The sequence below is a fragment of the Cucumis sativus genome, chromosome 5 (assembly GCF_000004075.3).
Source record: "Cucumis sativus cultivar 9930 chromosome 5, Cucumber_9930_V3, whole genome shotgun sequence".
Lineage (NCBI taxonomy): Eukaryota > Viridiplantae > Streptophyta > Magnoliopsida > Cucurbitales > Cucurbitaceae > Cucumis > Cucumis sativus.
In genome coordinates this window covers 31,650,592-31,669,521 of record NC_026659.2, presented here as the reverse complement: position 1 = coordinate 31,669,521, position 18,930 = coordinate 31,650,592, and the positions used below count along the sequence as shown (strand labels likewise).

At 33.5% G+C, this 18,930-nt stretch overlaps 3 protein-coding genes and 1 long non-coding RNA gene across 7 annotated transcripts; 3 read left to right on the top strand and 1 right to left on the bottom strand.

Annotated features, from left to right (window-relative positions):
• Positions 1-2,104: 2,104 nt before the first annotated feature.
• On the top strand, positions 2,105-2,634 carry LOC116404140. The gene is made up of 2 exons (XR_004217063.1): positions 2,105-2,216; positions 2,356-2,634. It is a non-coding gene; the product is annotated as an uncharacterized LOC116404140 (long non-coding RNA).
• Positions 2,635-6,936: 4,302 nt separating this feature from the next.
• Positions 6,937-10,573, top strand: LOC101208955. Of its 3 annotated transcripts, none has more exons than XM_011657800.2 (7): positions 6,937-7,078; positions 7,163-7,217; positions 7,393-7,472; positions 8,113-8,254; positions 8,788-8,889; positions 9,047-9,268; positions 10,075-10,573. In XM_011657800.2, exons 1-7 carry the CDS (start codon positions 6,990-6,992, stop codon positions 10,222-10,224), a joined length of 840 nt encoding a protein of 279 aa, XP_011656102.1. In that variant the 5' UTR covers positions 6,937-6,989; the 3' UTR covers positions 10,225-10,573. The 3 variants fall into 3 exon arrangements, with proteins under 3 accessions (XP_011656102.1, XP_011656104.1, XP_011656101.1); XM_011657802.2 differs by having other exon boundaries at positions 8,104-8,245; XM_011657799.2 differs by having other exon boundaries at positions 8,104-8,254.
• Positions 10,311-13,142, bottom strand: LOC101206859. Its single transcript, XM_004141507.3, has 3 exons — positions 12,849-13,142; positions 11,142-11,256; positions 10,311-10,572 (listed from the first exon to the last, which is right to left on the bottom strand). Exons 1-3 carry the CDS (start codon positions 13,068-13,070, stop codon positions 10,499-10,501), a joined length of 411 nt encoding a protein of 136 aa, XP_004141555.1. The 5' UTR covers positions 13,071-13,142; the 3' UTR covers positions 10,311-10,498.
• Positions 13,143-13,173: 31 nt separating this feature from the next.
• On the top strand, positions 13,174-18,584 carry LOC101206614 (putative methyltransferase At1g22800, mitochondrial). Of its 2 annotated transcripts, none has more exons than XR_004216435.1 (11): positions 13,174-13,498; positions 13,919-13,999; positions 14,701-14,779; positions 15,808-15,946; positions 16,043-16,112; positions 16,567-16,631; positions 16,718-16,796; positions 17,048-17,135; positions 17,418-17,482; positions 17,699-17,802; positions 18,172-18,191. XR_004216435.1 is itself a non-coding variant. In XM_011657804.2 (11 exons), exons 1-11 carry the CDS (start codon positions 13,307-13,309, stop codon positions 18,283-18,285), a joined length of 1,062 nt encoding a protein of 353 aa, XP_011656106.1. In that variant the 5' UTR covers positions 13,182-13,306; the 3' UTR covers positions 18,286-18,584. The 2 variants fall into 2 exon arrangements, 1 of the variants encoding a protein (XP_011656106.1); XM_011657804.2 differs by having other exon boundaries at positions 13,182-13,498; positions 17,713-17,802; positions 18,172-18,584.
• Positions 18,585-18,930: the final 346 nt, after the last annotated feature.

Here is an 18,930-nt window from a genome sequence, read left to right as displayed (position 1 = left end):
TATCATTTTCTTACCATATACTTACATTTTAACATTTTTCTTAAGTAAGTAAACTATTAGCCAAATTAGATAATGTAGCAATTTTTATTTTAATATTCTCATATTCTCATATATAAAAAGTGAAAATTTGTTCTAATAATTAAATTATGAAATTAATATGGTAATATTTCATCATAGCAAAAATCCAACTCCAAGTGATCAAGAAGGAAACAAAATAAGTATACTTCTAATTTCACCAGCAACGCCGAAAGGATTCTACCACACGTAGGAAAGAAATTTTGGAGGTGGTTGAAGTTTTTTTTAGAAGAATGGAGGAAAGAGACTACTTGTGTTACGGAACACTTCTAAGTTTTTGTTTGATATACGAATGGTAGGACGACGTCCCTCCTATTTATACTAGTTGGACAGCTAAAACGTTGCAAACACATTCTTGATCTAATAGTTTTTTTTTTTTACTTAGAAAAAATATATGGTTGGATCATTAGGTGTACTATGACATTTTCATTAGGTGGACACCTCCTTATCACCTTCATCATTTCCGCTTCATTAATGAATAAGGGTTGAGTACAGGAAGCAGGAGAGAACAAAAAGGGCTAGAAAAGCCCCTAACCCAATCAAATAAAGGCATTTAAATTTAAAACTATATTACAATTCTTGATCTAATAGTTACAAATGTCTCTCGAGAATATTACAATTCTTTCTCACATTTTGTACTTCAATCTACTATAAATATCCACATGTTTGATGATATATAATTTGTTGATCGTTGAAGAATGTGGGTAGAGGTAGTTGATGATATTTAGAGTACGAAAGGAGAGGGTGAAATTTATGCATTCACAACAGTTTAAGTCGTCATTTTGGTAGGTTAAAATTATGTAACGACAATTAACAATTGAAATCATTTTGCAAAACTAAGGAGAGAAACACAAATTTTAAAATTTGAAGACATTCATAAAACCTAGCAAGAACTAAACAACACATATTATCCGAGGGGAGGTGTACAAGAGAAATAGAAAATCTTTTCCAAAATTTGAAAAGTTAAAGAATTATTGTGAAAAATAGGTGAGACGATCAATAATATCCACAAGCTATGACTAACATGATTAACGGCATGAATAGCTAATGTAACAAAACGAATAAATAACACAGAAGGCTTTGATAACCCAGTTCGACAAGTTCGTCCTACGTACGTCTGACGAGTTTCTTTGCTCAGATAAGAAATATTATTGAGATTCAAAAATCAGCAACTTAAATCTAAAGCTACTTTGATAAGTTATCACCATAACTTAAAACAAAATCAAGCTTCCCCTGAATATAATCGTGAATCTCCTCGAAAATGAATTCAAGCTCCTCTAAGTTCATTGACGGTAGTACAATTATCTCAGTCTTCATTCATATTTCTTATCAATCGATACTCTGTCAAATCACTTAATGATCTTCAATAATCTGTCATATCGCATAAGGTAATTGAGATACTTTCGAAAACTTTCTTCGAATAAAAATCCAGTAACCTGCACACAAAAACTTGCGAGAAGTTCACAATTTAAAGTCTTTATTTATCAAATCTTCAAAATCTTTTTTAAATCTCTTATCTCGTATACACTAAAACCACTTATGAAGATATCAAGAATTCTTCATAACATAAAGAAGATAATCAGTTTACCTTCGTACAAATTCTTCACCAAAAATATAAACTTCTAAACAACAAGTACGAAGAATTAAAAAAGTTTTGTTTTTTAAAAAGCCAAGAAAGAAAAACTTATTTACGATAAAACATTCCTAAATATGATGAATATGTTTTATCTTCTTCTTAGAGGAGATCTCTTAACTATTTATTAAAACATATTTATAAATGATTATAAGGTAAGAAAGATATTTTATCTTTTTTTAAAATAAAAATAAAACTTATTTCATATTCAAACAAAAACAAAACGGTAAGAAATCGTTATGATATATATATGAAATGATTATAAATATATTTGCTGAGTCTCCCCATCTCGAATTTACCATATCTATTCTCATTCAAAGCCTCATATTTTGTTTCCATTTATACAATCTGTCAAACTACTATATATATACGAATTAGCATCAACAGCTTGGATATGTTATCACAACCACAAAGAAACTTAAAGTGATTATGGAGAAGAAGACATTCATTTCCCTTCCTCTCTTATCTTTTCTTCTTCTCTGCCTTTTTTCCATTGCTCATTCTCAAGGTATATAACCTTTTCAATTATTTCCATTCAAATGCTACAAATTGACTATGTTATCTGCATTTTTTTATTGTAATTTGGATAATAACATGTGTGTTTAATTACGTTCAAAATTGATGTATGTATGGCGGGGGGATTGCAGATTCTGAGGATCAATCAAAAACATGCCCAGTGAAATTTGCATCAACAGGGACATGTTCTGGGCCATTTGGAGTATCAGAATGTTACCATGAAGCAATGGCAAAGTATGGAAATATCCCACCAAAGGGTTGTGAATGCATTCCTGATGGCGCTAATTCTCGCTTCTGCCTATGCAATATCATTTGTTAATCGATACGTACCAATATGACAATCAAATAAATGATGGAGTTCTTGTAATATACAAAGCCCAATCAATGCATGTTAACTCATTATATGTTTCATCTACTCTCTCTTCCTCTTTGTTCATGCTTTTGTTAATTGTTCAAAACAATTTATTTTATACATCCATGAATTACGGATCAACACACACACGTATATGTATTCACGGCCCCAAGAGGTTAGACGTTCGACTTTGTCTCTCTCCCCACATATTTTTGGACTAGAAAACAGAAAACAATCAAAGAGTTCAGGAGATATCTAACTGTGATTGTTGGACTCCAAACAAACAAACAAATAATAAGAGCATGAAATGGGTCATGAAGCATAAGAATGTATTATCAATCTCTCCACGGTTACCTCCCTCCTCCTATAGTCCATAATAATAAAATAGTAAGTCAATACAACAATATGGTTACCCATTTTAATATATCAATTTGTCTATATAACATTTCTAATCAATGGATAATTAAGCTACAATTTAGTATATCAATAATACACATTAAAACTTGATTTATAAATAGAACAAATATTGTATGTGTTCCAAACAAAAATCGTTCAATTTTTCGGGTCTCAAAAGGGGCGTGGAAATACATAATAACCTTTGAAATTTTGGAAGTTTAGGAAAAATTTTAGAAGAATCAATTAAGAAAAGAGACTACTTGTGTTATATGAGCACTTCTAGCACATTTTTGATCTAATGGTTACAGATGTCCCTCAGTATATTACAATTCTTTTTCTCATATTTTGTACTTCAATTACTCTAAACATTTAACTCTTTGATGATAATTTTTTGCAACGACACTTAGAACACGAAAGGAGAGGATGAACTTTATGCATTCATAACAGTTTAAGTCATCATTTTTAGGTTAAAGTTATGTTGGGAGTACAAAATTGACACAATTTATTAGAAATATCATTATGCAAAACTAAGGAGAGAAACACATATTATAAAATTTGAAGACACTAATAAACCTTGCAAGAAGTAAACAAAACACATATTATATCCTAGGGGAGGTGTACAAGAAATGAAAGATCTTATCCAAAATTTGAAAATTTAAAGAATCAATTTAAAGAAAAACGTAAGAAATCGTTATGATGTATATGAAATGATTATAAATATATTTGCTACGTTTCCCAATCTGGAAATTAATTACCATATCTCTATTCATTCAAAGCATCATATTTTGTTTCCATTTATACAAACCATCAAACTAATATATATATACGAATTAACATCAACAGAACTTGGATATTATCACAATCACAATATCACAACCACAAAGAAATATAATAATATCACCAAAGCAGCTAGCAGTGATTATGGAGAAAAAGACACTCATTTCCCTTCCTCTCTTATCTTTTCTTCTCCTCTGCCTTTTTTCCATTTCTCATTCTCAAGGTAAGCTTTTCAGTTTCCATTGAATTGCTACGAAAATCGTGTATGTTATCTATCACTGAGAATACCGATCGAACCCATGTAGAAAAATAATATTATTTTTGGTGTGCTTTTGATTGTTTGGATAATACAACGTGTGTGTTGAGATTTGATGCATGTATGTATGGCGGGGGGATGCAGGTTCTGATCAGGATCAACCAAGAACATGTCCAGTGAAATTTGCATCAACAGGGACATGTCAAGAGCCATATGGAACAGCAGGATGTTACGACGAAGTCATGGGAAAATATGGAAATTTCCCACCAAAGGACTGTCAATGCATTCCTAATGGCGATAATTCTCGCTTTTGCCAATGCAATATCTATTGTTAATCAATACAATGTGACAAGTACGTACCAAATAAATAATGAGAGTGCTTGTAACATACAAAGCTCATTGTTAACATTATATGTTTCACATTGTATGTTCATCTTCTCTCTCTCTGTTCATGTTTTTGTTATTTATTCAAAACAATTTATTTTACACATCCATGAATGCTCCAAGAGGTTAGACGTTGAATTCGTCTCTCTCCCCACATATTTTTGGACTAGATAAAGAAAAAAACAATCAAAGAGTTTAGTAGATATTTAACTGTGGTTGTTGGACTCCAAACAAACAAATAATAAGAGCATGAAATTGGGTCATGAAGCATAAGAATAAGTCATTACATATTTCTAACCTAAATAATATAAGTCGATTTTGTTCTTTCAAAACCGTTTATAATTTTGATCTATCACGACAAGCAATGATCTGAAATTTAGCGATACCGGCATAAAATTTGTCACGAAATATATTTTTACTTGCAAAAGCTTTTTAGCGACTTAATTATGTAAATCGTCGCAATTATTAGTCGTTAAATTCAAGTTAGAGAATATCATTTGTGGAGTTGGCGTATTACAATAAAACGTCTGCAGTTAACCCTACAAAGTGTTGCATACGATCTGACGTCGGAATAAAAGTTGCAACATGCCACGTCTTACAATATTATATAACTTCATTTCTCTCATCTTTCCTACAATTTCTCTTTCATTTTTTTTCCCAAGTATTACATCTTGATTAATACATACATATAAAATCAGAAAAAATAAAACCAATTAACATTAATAACTCACTTAAACGACTATTATGCTCTAGATTTATTGTTGATTATATTGGTAAACTTTACAACAATCTATCTAGAACAAAGCGTTTACGAAGTTAAGATATATATAATCAAATGTGGTAGTGGGAAGACAGATGATGATGATAATCAATTCGCTCACTCTGCCTTCAACAAGTATATGATTTACTTAATCCTATAAACATATACACAATTGCATATTAGTCATGATGATATTATCTTGTAGTTACATTGGAAAGAAGAATCACATATTTAACACTGTACTATGCTAAAACAAAGAACACAATCCAACGATTTTTTCTTTTTAAATTTCAAGACTAACATATGAACCTTGTCAACTTTATTAAACCTCGAACTAAAATAGCATATACTGTTGGAGGGAGGTGTAAAAGACAAAAAGTTTATCCAAAATTTGAAAAATTAAAGAAGCAAGGAAAGAAAAGGAAAGAAACCATTCCAATGATCTGGATTCGTTATGATATGATATATATCAATATATTTGCTGTCTCTCCCATATGGGAAACTACCATATCCACTCATTCAAAGCATCATATTTTGTTTCCATTTATTACAATAGCCCATCAAACTAATATATATACGAATTAACATCAACAGCTTGGATCATCACAACCACAAAGAAACATAATATCGTACCAAAAACTATATTATCATATCAAAGCAGTGATTATGGAGAAGAAGACACTCATTTCCCTTCCTCTCTTATATTTTCTTCTTCTCTGCCTTTTTTCTATTTCTCATTCTCAAGGTAAGCTTTTCAATTTCTGTTGAAACAATTTTTTGAATGTGTAGATAGAATGACCACATGCACGAAATGCTATCTAAATATACTGATATATAGTGAAACAAATAAATCTTTGTAGAGAGAATGACCACATGCACGAAATTCTCGATTGTTTCAATAATAACATGTGTGTTGAAATTTGATGTATGGCGGCATGCAGGTTTTGAGGATCAATCAAAAACATGCCCAGTGAAATTTGCATCAACAGGGACATGTTCAGGGCCATTTGGTATCTCAGAATGTTACCATGAAGCAATGGGAAAATATGGAAACATTCCACCGAAGGGTTGTAAATGCATTCCTAATGGCGTTAACTCTCGCTTTTGCCTTTGCAATATTATTTGTTAGTTAATATACAATGTGACAGTTCCACAATAAAATAAATAACGTGTGCATGTACGTAGTATATATATATAGTACCAAAGCCCAATCAAATAATGAAATCATATGTTTCACATTTTTCATCTTCTCTATCTCTCTCTCTTTGTTCATGCTTTTGTTAACTGGTTATTCAAAACATTTTAATTATTTTATACATCCATGCATGCGTGAATTTCTACTACTCAACGTACAAATATATTATCAACCACGAGGTTAGACCACGTTCGAACTTCTCTTCCCTCTCCCCACATGTGTTCTTAGGGGACAAAATAACCAAAGAGCTAGTAGATATTTAGCCCTTGGACTCCAAATAAATAAACAAATAATAGGATACACAAAATTTAATTAATATATTTTGTCTAAAGTTTATTGTCTATATTTTGTTGTCAAATGTATTATCTTAATAGTTAGCTAATATTTTGTCTATACATTTTATATACAATTGATAACTAAGCTACAAAAAATTCATCAAAATATTCCAACAAAAGAACATATAATTAAAACACAGAAGATTAAAACATAAAATGAAGATCTTACATAGTCAAAGAAAAACAAATGAAAATGAAAAATAAAAAATATTTGAAATGGACATTGGAATTTTATTTTAATGAAAATTGATGAAATATTGAATTTAAGGAGAGAGAAAATGGGAAAGGCCAAATTTCAACGGTTTGTGTGATGGAAGTGAAGGTGTGGCAGAGAAATAGAGCACACCGTTTTTCTCTTCTTCCACACTCAACTCCTCCTTCTCTAATTCTTAGTCTCAGGTATTTCGCTATTCCCTTAAAATCTCTCTTTAACACACCCATTACTCAAAAACTTTGCTTTTTCTGCTTTTTTTCCCTCCCCAGTAATTGGGCCAACACCAAAAAATCATTCAACAACCAACTCAGAGGCATTGCTCTGGTATGTTTCCTCTCCATTCAACTTGGGCTTTGTATTCCTTTGTTTTATCACATACCCAGATATTGAATAGTCATTTATAGTTTGAATTTCTTTTTAATTCACCTTTTCCTATGATGTTTTGGGATTGTAAAGAATGAGTTTGTGATTAATGGTTAATCTGTGTTCATTTTGGCAGAGATGGAGGTTTCAACTTCTGGCCGATATATCCAAACATCAACTCTCCACCAAACACCACTTTGTTCATATTTTAGAAGGGTAAGAGGAAAAATAAATATTAGTTACTCTGCTTTAAGAATTTGATAGTATCTGAACTGAAATGTGTTTTTCCCAGCCTCAATTACTTTGCTTTTTCTAGGGTCACTCTCCTTTGTCAAGAACATGAGCTTACCTTTGTGCTTGATTTTCAGTTTAACCACTCAAAATCAGTCTACTATTTGATTTTACACTTGTATATGCAATTTGTATGCAATCAAAATTATTACGGATAGATTTGTTTCTAGTTCCACAGTGGGAGTTACCAATTGAAGTAATTGTTAGTACTTGGATTTCTACACTCCTCGTGGGATTCTACTAAGTTAGCAATATCAATAAATATACAAACTTTGAACACCGTTCAAGTTGTTAGAGTTGAGTTATTTAACACCGATTGATTTGTCAAATTGGTGGGTCAAATAATGAGTGCTATTTTAATCGACGCAAGTCAAATTGGTGGGTCAAACACCCACTTTAGTTGTGAATGTAATGATACGGTGTTTGCTATTCAAGATATGAAAGTATTTAAGTTTCAAATGAGTCATATGGGAATCACATAGTTAAATGAGTTTGTACTTGAGGAAATTCGTTGAATTTCATTTCTAAATTATTACAGTTTCATCTAAGTGTTAAGATATGGTAGGAACGAGAGCTTAACTTCAACTTCAAACCAGAATGGAGATCCTCCACATTCCATTGTCATGGCTAATAAGAAGATAATGGACACGGATCTAGAACAAAAGCGGCAGAATATCAAGATTCAAAACCCTCGAGAAGTAAGAAAGGTTGCACTTTTTTCCCATTTTTAAGCGATATTCTAAACTCTGCAGGTTTTGTTTTGTAACTTTCCTTTTTGAGGTTTCTACTTCTAGCTTCTTGTTGAATTGCTTCAGAAAGAAATTGATAGCTCAAAACTTTTTTATACAAGTCATTTTCCCAACTTTGATATCATGGTTGGTTATATTGTTTAAATGATGATTACGTATGGAATTTAGTTTACCTTTATTGCAACGAGTTCACTAATAATGGGTGCTAGAGTATAAATTATAAGATAGCTGCAAACTAATTGCTGAATGTTCAAATCTTCCCACTGATGTAAAAGAGACAAATCCCATTTGTCTTTAACAACCAGATTTTCTTGAGTTGGGTTCATAATTTCCAAAACTCTGCAATACTTGAACAATTGACAAAAGCACTTGAGCCATTCTGAACTGCAATTTATGGTTGTATCCGGAGTAGTAAAGGGCATTGTTATCAGTTCAAGATTGAATTATTCTTGTTCTTGGCTCCTTTCTTATGTTTTACATAATCACTGCAGATTAGAAATGCATTTCAATTAGAAGAAAAGCTCCAAAGTGCTTTGAATGGACTTCGAATCTATAAGAAGCTTTTTGCGCTAGCCTCTTCTCATCAACCTCCTGTAAATTTCTTTTTTTCACCACAAAATTATATTCTTTCATTAAGAGTTATATATCATATTTGCATACTTATTTGGATACTTCTTTGACGTTTATCCAGAGAAATGATAATTCAACAAACTTATTTGTTCTCTTTTTTCATTTTTTTTTCCCTGTCAGGCTAGAACCACTAGTTTTATAGTTTTGGTTCCTCTTGTAATATTTTGTGCCAGATGCATAATTGGTGCTTCTTATGCTAGAGCTTTTGGAACATTGAAGCTTAAAGCCATTGATAAACAAGAGGGAGAACGTCGCAAGTTTAGAAGCGGGCACTGGAGATCTGCTCTTCGTGATATAAGGGAATTGGATGGTTTGGATTGTGAGGCCCCCATAGATTCTACTGTAAGTAACGTAACTTCATGCTTCTACTTTTACCCCAATTCACCACCCTTCCCTTATATGAAGTTTTTCTTCAGTTTTTTTTTAGCATGATGTAGTTAGATTTCTTATAATAAATGGGGCAGAGGTAATACTTGCAATAAGTAATGGGAGCAAAATTGACTACTACTAAAGTTGTTGAATTGTTGCTTTCATTTGTTTGAGCAGCCATCTCACCATGCCTTTAAAAGCTTATCATTCAATTTTGTCTATTCCTAATGGAGTTCTCTGGCCATCCACTTCCCTTTCTTCTGGTTAGCCTCATCTTTTTGTTTCAACCAGATGATAATACTGCCAAAATGGTAAACTATCTTCAGATAACAACATTGGATTTCCACATGGGAGCGGTGACCACTGGCCACTGACCACTAAACTAAGAAGGGAACAGAGCAGAAACATGTTACTGAGAGTAGGTTTAAAATGGCCAGAAAAACATGGCACAACCTTATTTGAATCGAATCTCTTCTATAGATTGTACAATTGAATTTCTCTAGGTTGTACAATTATGTTCTTGGGTTAAAACAAGAGAAGAGCCAAATTTTGGTGGATGGAACCACTGCCTTGTGACTAGGAGCGTGATTAATGGTTCTGCGGCTATAGAGGATAGTTAACCAGGCTATCTAATCTTGCTCTGTTGTTCCAGACTGAAGAGAAAGAGAGATGAACCTATTAGTTTGATTCAAGCTTTTGAGAGTTATCATTTGTCTTCTAGTCTCCATTCCAGTCAAAAGTTCAAAATTTGATAACAGTTCATGGTTTTTGTTTTGCAGAGTCCTTCAGAAGACGAGCAGATCTCAGTTGAAGAATTGTCACATGCTTACAAGAAACTAGACCAGGATTACGAAAAATTTCTATCAGAATGTGGACTAAGTAAATGGGGTTACTGGCGTGGGGGTACCCAAAGACCTGAGCAGGAATAGGCAATATTTATAGAACTTTTCTGAGTTTCCTTGCCAGCCAACATGGGGCCCCTATGGAGTTGTGAGTTCTCTAGGAGAAAGAAGCATAGCAACAGTTTTTCTTGTGTATTCTGATAGAGTAGATTTTCAACAACCCAACTGATGTAATTAAACTTGAAGTTGAACAAAATTTATGCATAATGCAGCATCCCATTTACAACTCTTCACAATGTTTGAATCCAAATACACTTGATTAAAGAAATTCATCAAATTTCCAGCCATTTCCCTTCTCCAATTAACGAACACGGCGGTCTTTCTCTTCCTGCCCCAGTCCAAGTGATTTCTGAGCATTTGCAATACCTTCAGGGTCTGGTATGGGATCAAATGTGTTAGTGAACAAAACATTGAATAGTGGCAACAGATGATTTCATTACAATGGAAATAAAATATTATCATGATAAACAGGAGCATCAACAGGTTTCATTTCATCGTGGTAAATACTGTACCCGTGGATGTCTCTCAAACATGGAGAAATTAATTGTATTTATTTTACTAACAAGTGAAATGATAAGAAACAAACGGACATAGAAACTCAAGTATTCATATAAGTGCTTATTGGGGGGAGGGGTTAAGCCTCAGAAGCTATAATTATCAAATCATACATTAAAAGGAAGGTGCTCTCTCCTTCGACACTTGAGATGATTCACATTGAAGAAACAATCTCCACAAGACAAACTAAGAACGTGTAATCATTAAGTTTCTCATTTTAACCAAAGCCAGAATCACTGTACACTTAACCAAGCAATCAAATCCTTTGGTAACAATTTGTCGTTCCAGCTCAACTATAGAGGTATTCAGACAAAAAAACAGTGACATGATGAACTTTTGGGATGTGACAGTGTAAATGCAATTAAAAAAATTATTAGCAAGGATCATACCAAAGAACTGCGTAAAAATTCGAGTGAAGAAATTCAAATTCCGGGAGGCATTGTAAGCCATGGCTGGTGGAAGAGGTTTGACAATTGTGTCAATGCTAAATACTCTTTGAAGAAACTGCACCACAAAATTTTAAGAACTTGCAATTTGTTAGAAAACAATTTCATAACTTCATACAAAAATATTCCCAGGGTTATTTACTTCCTAATGAATATGGAATGCACTCTAAGTACAGTCAAAACCTATAATTTGGTGTGCTCATGATTGTCTAAACTAGATTACATCATGCCCTTATACTCCTAAATTAAAGATGATTAAAGTACAGCAAAATAAAAGTAGCCTGTATACCGGTCTTTAACCGCTGGGGGTGAAGCTCAATGTAATGCGTGGTAGAACTATGTCTAGGAAAGAAGTTGCCTAGAAACCCTGCCTGCCTAAGCTCAAGTGCGTAGGCATGATTCCCTAGAGGTAAAAACTCGTCCGTAGATGGCTCTGTAGACTCTTCAGATGATTCATACATAGGCGACTCTGTAAATGCTGGTTCTACAACCTCAAGTTCACTAAGAACTTTTGTCTTGCATGACAAGAGAGATTTTCCCTTCATAATTTACAATGGAAGAAAATAAGAGGAACCGAGAAAATTTCGACCTTTTAAAGCCCAAGTTAAAAATAAAGGCAAGCAAGTCATTGAAAAGAGTTCGCAGTTGGCTCTACTTTCATTTTTATAACCCATAGAGAGCCCCTTGTCGAAATGCCAACCATCTCCTGGATTTCCAACACCACTCTTTCAACTTCTTTTCATTTTCATTTAATGTTTTGTCTTTTCTCTGCTATTCCGTTGTCCAATTATAAATTCCTTCTCGTGTTTTGTTGACCCCATTAATACTTTCACCAAAATCAATCTTGAGCAAAATAAATTACACATTCAAACTATCATCAGGATAACTAAAGCCCACCTCATAAATGCCATCCTCATTGTAAATAGTTGCTTCGTTAATATTCTGAGTAACTTTTTATTTATCCAACATCGTTTACTTTAGAATAATCAATCAGCACCCCTCTCACTTTGGCTCTAGCCTCTTCAACTTCCTTCCTTGGAACTATCATTATTTCATCTATTTTCCTTCTCTCCTCCAATTACTCCAAGCCCTTATATTATATTATCAACTGCCAACTTCCCCCGATATTAATGGACTGTCATTTGATTGGACCAAGCCACCTACATCCCTTTGTTCTTCGAGTCAACTTATTTTCAACACATCTCTATTTCCATTTAGTGTTACTTTCGAATTATCGCCCAAAGGTCCTCCAACACTTGGTAAAGAATCAATCCTTTGAGGTTTTGTTTTGAACTTACTAGCTGTTTCTTGTGAAAACTTTCCATGGGCACTCCAGTTATGATGAGTAAGAGGCTTAGTAAGCTTGTCAGCATGAATTTGGAAGTCAATAATCAAAGAGCAGATTAATTATAAACAACCCTACAATCTAACTATGGAATCTATGACAGAAGGAAGGTTATCATTGAAAAATTAGTAAACATATGCAGATGAAAAGGAGAAATGAATAAAACACATACAACAGCTACGAACAGACGAGAAAAGATGAATTGGGTGATGACTAAAAACGCACAATTATTCACATGAGAACTCCAATGAAACACATACAACAGTCTCAGCAAAAAAACACAGTCGACAATAAGAGAATTAAACCTGGTAATTGCGTTGGAAACTGTAGCGAAGCTCAGGGTCAATCTCAAGAGAATCATCCTCTTCTTTTGTGCTCTTGGACTTGACGCTCTTCTTCCGAGGAACGTGCATTACCGAAGTCTCCCCAGGATTCTTAGTCACTTTAACCTTTGCCCCGGCGAATTCATCCACTTCCTCCTCCCCCCGCCAAGGAGCTGAAGATGCCAACTGCTTCTTCTTCGCCATTTTCGCTCAACCCAAAATTCTGGAGACAGCAGTGAAAAGCAACGAACTTGTACAAGATACGATAAGAGACCTCGTTTGGATAAATGTATAGCACGTCCCTTGTCTGGATAGTTTCATTTCTACGCCGGTTTTGGCCCGTTTAGGAGTGTTTGGACACGACTTTACGGCCCAGGCCCATTAAAATTTTACAAAATTTCCCTCCGTCTCTCCGGCGAGGTTCAATCGGTGACTGAGAAATGAGAGGGCTGTCGCCGTCTACGATCATTAGATCGTTCTCATTGTTGAGGAGTACAAGATGGCGAGATTCTCCAAATTCAATTCTTTGTTGTTCTTTCTGTACTGGTGATGATAATTATGACGGTAGAATTGGTGATGGAATGCAGAGTTCAAAGGTTAAGGTTTTTGATCGTGATCTTAAGCGTAAACAGGTAAGCCAAATTTAATACCTTTATCTTTTTTTAGTTTTTTTTTTTTTCCTCCTTTGATCTATTTGTGTTAACCGGAACAATAGGAGTTTTTTATTTTATATATTTGGAGAAAACATGGTGATATTGTGTAGCTAATTTGTAGTGGTCGTCTGTATAGAGGACAATTCTAGGAGTATTACTTGTCTTTCCGTGATGGGGTTTGTCAATTCATTGGTTCATATGTTCGGATTCTGCTTTGGTTATGCTTATTCTGAGCGAATCACTTTTAACAAGTAAAACTAAATGGCAAGAGCGTTTGTACTACATTACTCCTCCATAAGCTTTCTGATATGTGGTGCCTTCGAATTTATTTATTTGTTTGTTTTTCTTGGAGGATTTCTATATTTTGTTCTTGCTGAAATTGCTGTTTCTTGGTAACAGCGGGACCGAGCTGCTTGGTTGATGCGCCCAAAGGATTCGCTTGTTGACAGTGTTGCAGAAAACTTATTGGATCGTTTGGAGGTATTAGCTTGTGATGTTCTGAAGTTGTGTTCATTTTAACTTGTGAATTCCAGTCAATGATCTCTCAGTTATCCTTTTCTTAAGGAAATGTTGCACTTGCACCTTTTAATGAAATTTTTGTGACAGTCTTGAATATGAAATCATAACTCAAATGGATACTTGACAGAGACTGGAAAACCACTACTTTTTCTTGGTGGTAATAACAGGATGAATGCTCATAGTTGTATTGTAAATGTAACATCTTTTGGAACTTGATTGTATTATCTCGCTAATATCTAATAAATATTACGTTGTTAACTTGGATTAAATCAACTACTCTTTTGTTTGTAGTACTTGTTGGTTCTTTGAAACAAAAGTTGTGTGCTTATTTACAATGTGGAATGTAGTTTACGAAGCTATTCCTTTTTTTCAAAACTTAAGAATGAGAATGGAATGTTTAACCGGGATTTTATCTTATCATGGGTTCAACTTTCAACACACAAATCTGGATCCTATTGACTACAAAATCTCAACTAATTTGATGAAGTCAGTTTTTAATAGGGCAATTATTGTTGAAAATATTTAAAAAATATGTCTATCTGTGTGTATCATTGATAGAATCTGAAACTTAGCTATATTTTGTAAATATTTTGGTTTGTTTTACTGTATTTGGAAATGTCACTTTTTAATATTTTGTATGTTTCACATTGTACGTCTTGAAGGATTGCAAGAAGACATTCCCTACAGCATTATGTTTGGGGGGTTCATTGGAGGCTATCAGGAGATTATTGCGTGGCCGTGGTAATTAACTTATTTCCACTTTCTTCAATTGTTAGGAAAAAGAAGAACCGACTTTGAGAGAACAAGGGGCAATCATTCATATATTAAGTGCATCACATAAGTTTCACAAAATTATGTTGACTTACCTTGAATTAGGATGAATGTTTTGTTTGACCTTTTTGCTATGGTGTGTATCTGTATGTAGTAAAAAAGTGCAGTTTTAGATGGCAAACTGAATCAAATTAATTTGCTATTGTTAAATATTTTTTCTAACCTACAACTGTTAAAAGTCCAATTCTTTTACCTTTTTATTTTTGTCTTCTTTTAAGCCCTTGGGTTTCAGGTTCGAACTCTTGTCACTTTTATTTTTTAACAAATACATCACTCCTCATTTTGGATGTGAGTTATTCCTATGTTAGCCTGTGACCTATTGAAGACTAATAATGAAAGTTTTCATTTCTTACAAAAAAATTTTTTTTTTTTAAAAAATCTTCTACTGAAAATATTTAGGGATTTCATTTTCTGAGTTTAAAGGTTGAGCTCATTCATAGCATCTGATCCAAAAAAAAAAAAAAGCGTGAGCACATTCATTTCTTCACATTGGATAAATGATGTCTTAATGATCTTTAATTTCTCTGGTCAAGGATAGTCATGATTTCTGACCTTATTTTTTCTACATTTAAGTTTCTTTAAATCAATCTTCTGGCTTTTTATAAAAAAAAATAAAATGTATAACTACTGTAGCACAATTGTTATGATAGTTGAATGTTGTAATGTACATGTTTAGTTATGAATTGTGACATTGATGAGTTGGAGCTTGCAAGATTGGATAGTTGGGTTATAGTTGCAATGGTTATATGTTTGGTTTTTGAGTTTTGTCCTTGTCGTTATATTGTATATTGCTCAAGTTCATTAAGAGGTTGCTATTGGCTTTACGTTAAGAGAATTAGTGAATTTGTAAGCACTAGCATCAATAAAATCTAGATAGTTCATCTTGTTGATTTTGTATTGTATTAAATTGTTAAAACAAAATTTTACCCATCTGCCAGGTTCTGTTGAAAAATTGATCATGATGGATGCATCACATGACATGATAAAGTTATGCAAAGATGATACAGATGCACATGTTCAGGACGTTGAAACATCGTTTGTTGTGGGTGATGAAGAGTTTCTACCGATAAAAGAAAGGTGTTCTTAAAGCTTGTTTCTTTTTCAATAATGTACTGTCATTGGTTGAATGAAACTAATGCTTTATCATTTCTTCCATGTACTTCTGGTGTGAAGTTCAGTAGATCTAGTTATAAGTTGCTTGGGTCTTCACTGGACAAATGATCTTCCTGGAGCCATGATTCAGGTTTGTCCCACCACCCCCTGCCAAAAAAAATGGTGCTGCATTGATTCTCATCTTCAGTTCTGAACCTAACGTACTTTAGATAGGCTCAGATTCTGCTAACGGAAATCCTTGTTAATTTACTTTTACAATTTCTTAAAAAATTAGTTTCTTTAGCTTTTTAAGTGTCTTATGTAATAATTGGAATTTTTTATGATTGTTGAAGAAGGAAAAGTGATATCTCAAATTCAACCTTTGTACTAGAGAGAGTTCTTACCAGAGTTGTTAGTGTGATGACTGTTGGATAACAATCCCAAGTGTATTGCAAACTTGTTATGGGTTGATGTCCTGATATGTTTTTCTTTTCTGCATGTTGTTTTTAATCGTCTTTAAATTTTTGCTTGGTCGTTATATGCATCATGTCATGTCTGGGAGGTAGTATGTTTAGTGGTCTTTTCTGCATCTTTTTTCTTGACAGAGTAGATTGGCAATGAAGCCAGATGGGCTATTTCTAGCAGCGATCTTTGGAGGGGAAACCTTAAGGTGTGTCTCATGTTTCTTCTGGTTTGAATTTTTAGTTCATTGATTAAAAACCCCAGCATGATTCTTTTGCATATACTTGCGATTAGAGAACTGAGAATAGCATGTACTCTTGCACACATGGAGCGTGAAGGAGGCATCAGTCCACGAGTATCACCATTGGCACAAGTATGATATTTCAAACTTTCATGCTTTTTTTAATTGTAAAAGACTCAAAACACCTCTCTTTTCTCAAAGAATTCTTAATTGAATCAAGAATTATGAAAAAAATTTTGTGGGTCTTGATTGTATGAGTATCAAAGAATTTCCATTTCTGAATCTAATTGTGGTGGGTGGTTAGATTCTGAAAGAAAAACAGCACATTCATACGTGTATCTTGTATCTGACTGAAGGAACTACACGTTGGTTTACTTCTTTAGGTGAGAGATGCAGGCAATCTTTTGACAAGAGCTGGTTTTACCTTGCCTGGTGTAGATGTCGACGAGTATGTAGTTCGCTATCCAAGTGGTGAGCATGCTTATCTCACTATTTATTGTTTAGTTCCATAAATATCGCCAATTAGAATGTCTGTCTAGTGTATATAATAAGTAGTAGTTTATTAAGCATCTGTCCCATTTTGATTCGTTGCCTTGCCTGCTGCGAGTGACTAATTGGAAGATTACACATTTAGCTTAAAAAAAAACATTGTGAAGATGATTCAACTTGAAATAGTCTCTGCAAAGTCTTATACATTGTGTTTCATGATCTTTTAATTTATTTTTTCTTTTGTTCCGTCAACCTAATATTAAGCACTGGAGCTGGTGGAACACTTGCGTTCAATGGGTGAAACAAATGCACTTTTACAAAGGAACCCTGTAAGATTTCTTCCTTCCTCATCCTTAAGAAGTGTATCATTGACTCTATGTTATCACCTTTAATATTAGCTTGTGTTCATCAATAGGCTTGAGTATAGCTCAACCGTAATTGGCATTAACTCCTTCCCTTCTCTCAGACAAAAAAAGAAACAAAAGAAATTTAGAATTGACAAGTTTGTGTTGTTTATCCAATATCCGTATATGATTGATGTTTAGTTAATGAAACTCAGATCCTGAAGAGAGAAACAGCCCTTGCAACAGCAGCTATTTATGATTCCATGTTTGCTGCAGAAGATGGGACCATTCCTGCAACCTTCCAGGTCAGTTTAGTATAATGCTCCTTGTTAAATAATTTTAGTTAGTAGAATGCACCTTGTTAAGCCTTTCCTATGGTTTGAGCAGGTTAGTTCTGTTCAATGTTAACCCTAATAGACTTAGAATCAAACAATGAACATTTCTGAAAAATTGAACCTGGCTGTATGTCCATAACTAATTGAACCGAAATCAAAACTGACTGAGATCAGATCAAAAGATGTATCAAATTTGAACCGACTTTTTCTTTATTTTTGACTTGCACCCTTTGGTTTTACCCATCTCTGCCTCTCAAATGTAGAATTGATTAGCGATGATGGCATGAGGTATCTTGAAGGAAGTAACTGAGTTACAAATTGTTTTGATTTCAATTACAGGTGATTTACATGACAGGATGGAAGGAACATCCTTCCCAACAGAAGGCCAAGAAAAGGGGATCCGCAACCATATCCTTCAACGACATCCAAAAACAATTTGGAAATGACAATTGATGTTTTTCTATATTTCTCTCACATTTGTCTCCCCTGTTTGTTGTTTTTAGTACAACACAACGTTTGAGTGGGAGCTTGAGATTTAAAAACCATTCTTACATTGACGGTCGCTTTTTCCTAAATAATTTGTAGTTCTGAAAGAATGTTCCAATGGGAAAACAATGGTGTTATGTGGTCAAGGAGGAGATAAGATTAATGGTTATCTCTTCTGAAATCCGTAATTAATGGTTATATGAAACCATTGTTACACACACATTTCCTCCCTCTATTTCAATATATTGTTTATAATTTTCTACTCATTTTCCCTTCCTGTTATTGTCTCCAAACTTAAACTAAGATAGTTTGCATGGTAAACATGTGCTATTATAACTATAATAATTCCTAGTGTTTGCTTTTACTATCAAGGAAGATACTACTTAGTTCATATATTTTACAAACTATTTAATTTTATTCATTTTACTTTAGTTTTTGTATTTTCACCGAATTATAAAATTAGTCTCTCGCTATATTTTTCTGATTAACTCCTCAAAGAAACAAAATTCTCTATTATTCTTCCTTATATAAATTTTGGAGTGATGTTAACTGATGTACATGTCATTTTTAACAGGAAATAACTGCAATGAGTTTACTGTTTTGATAAAAGAT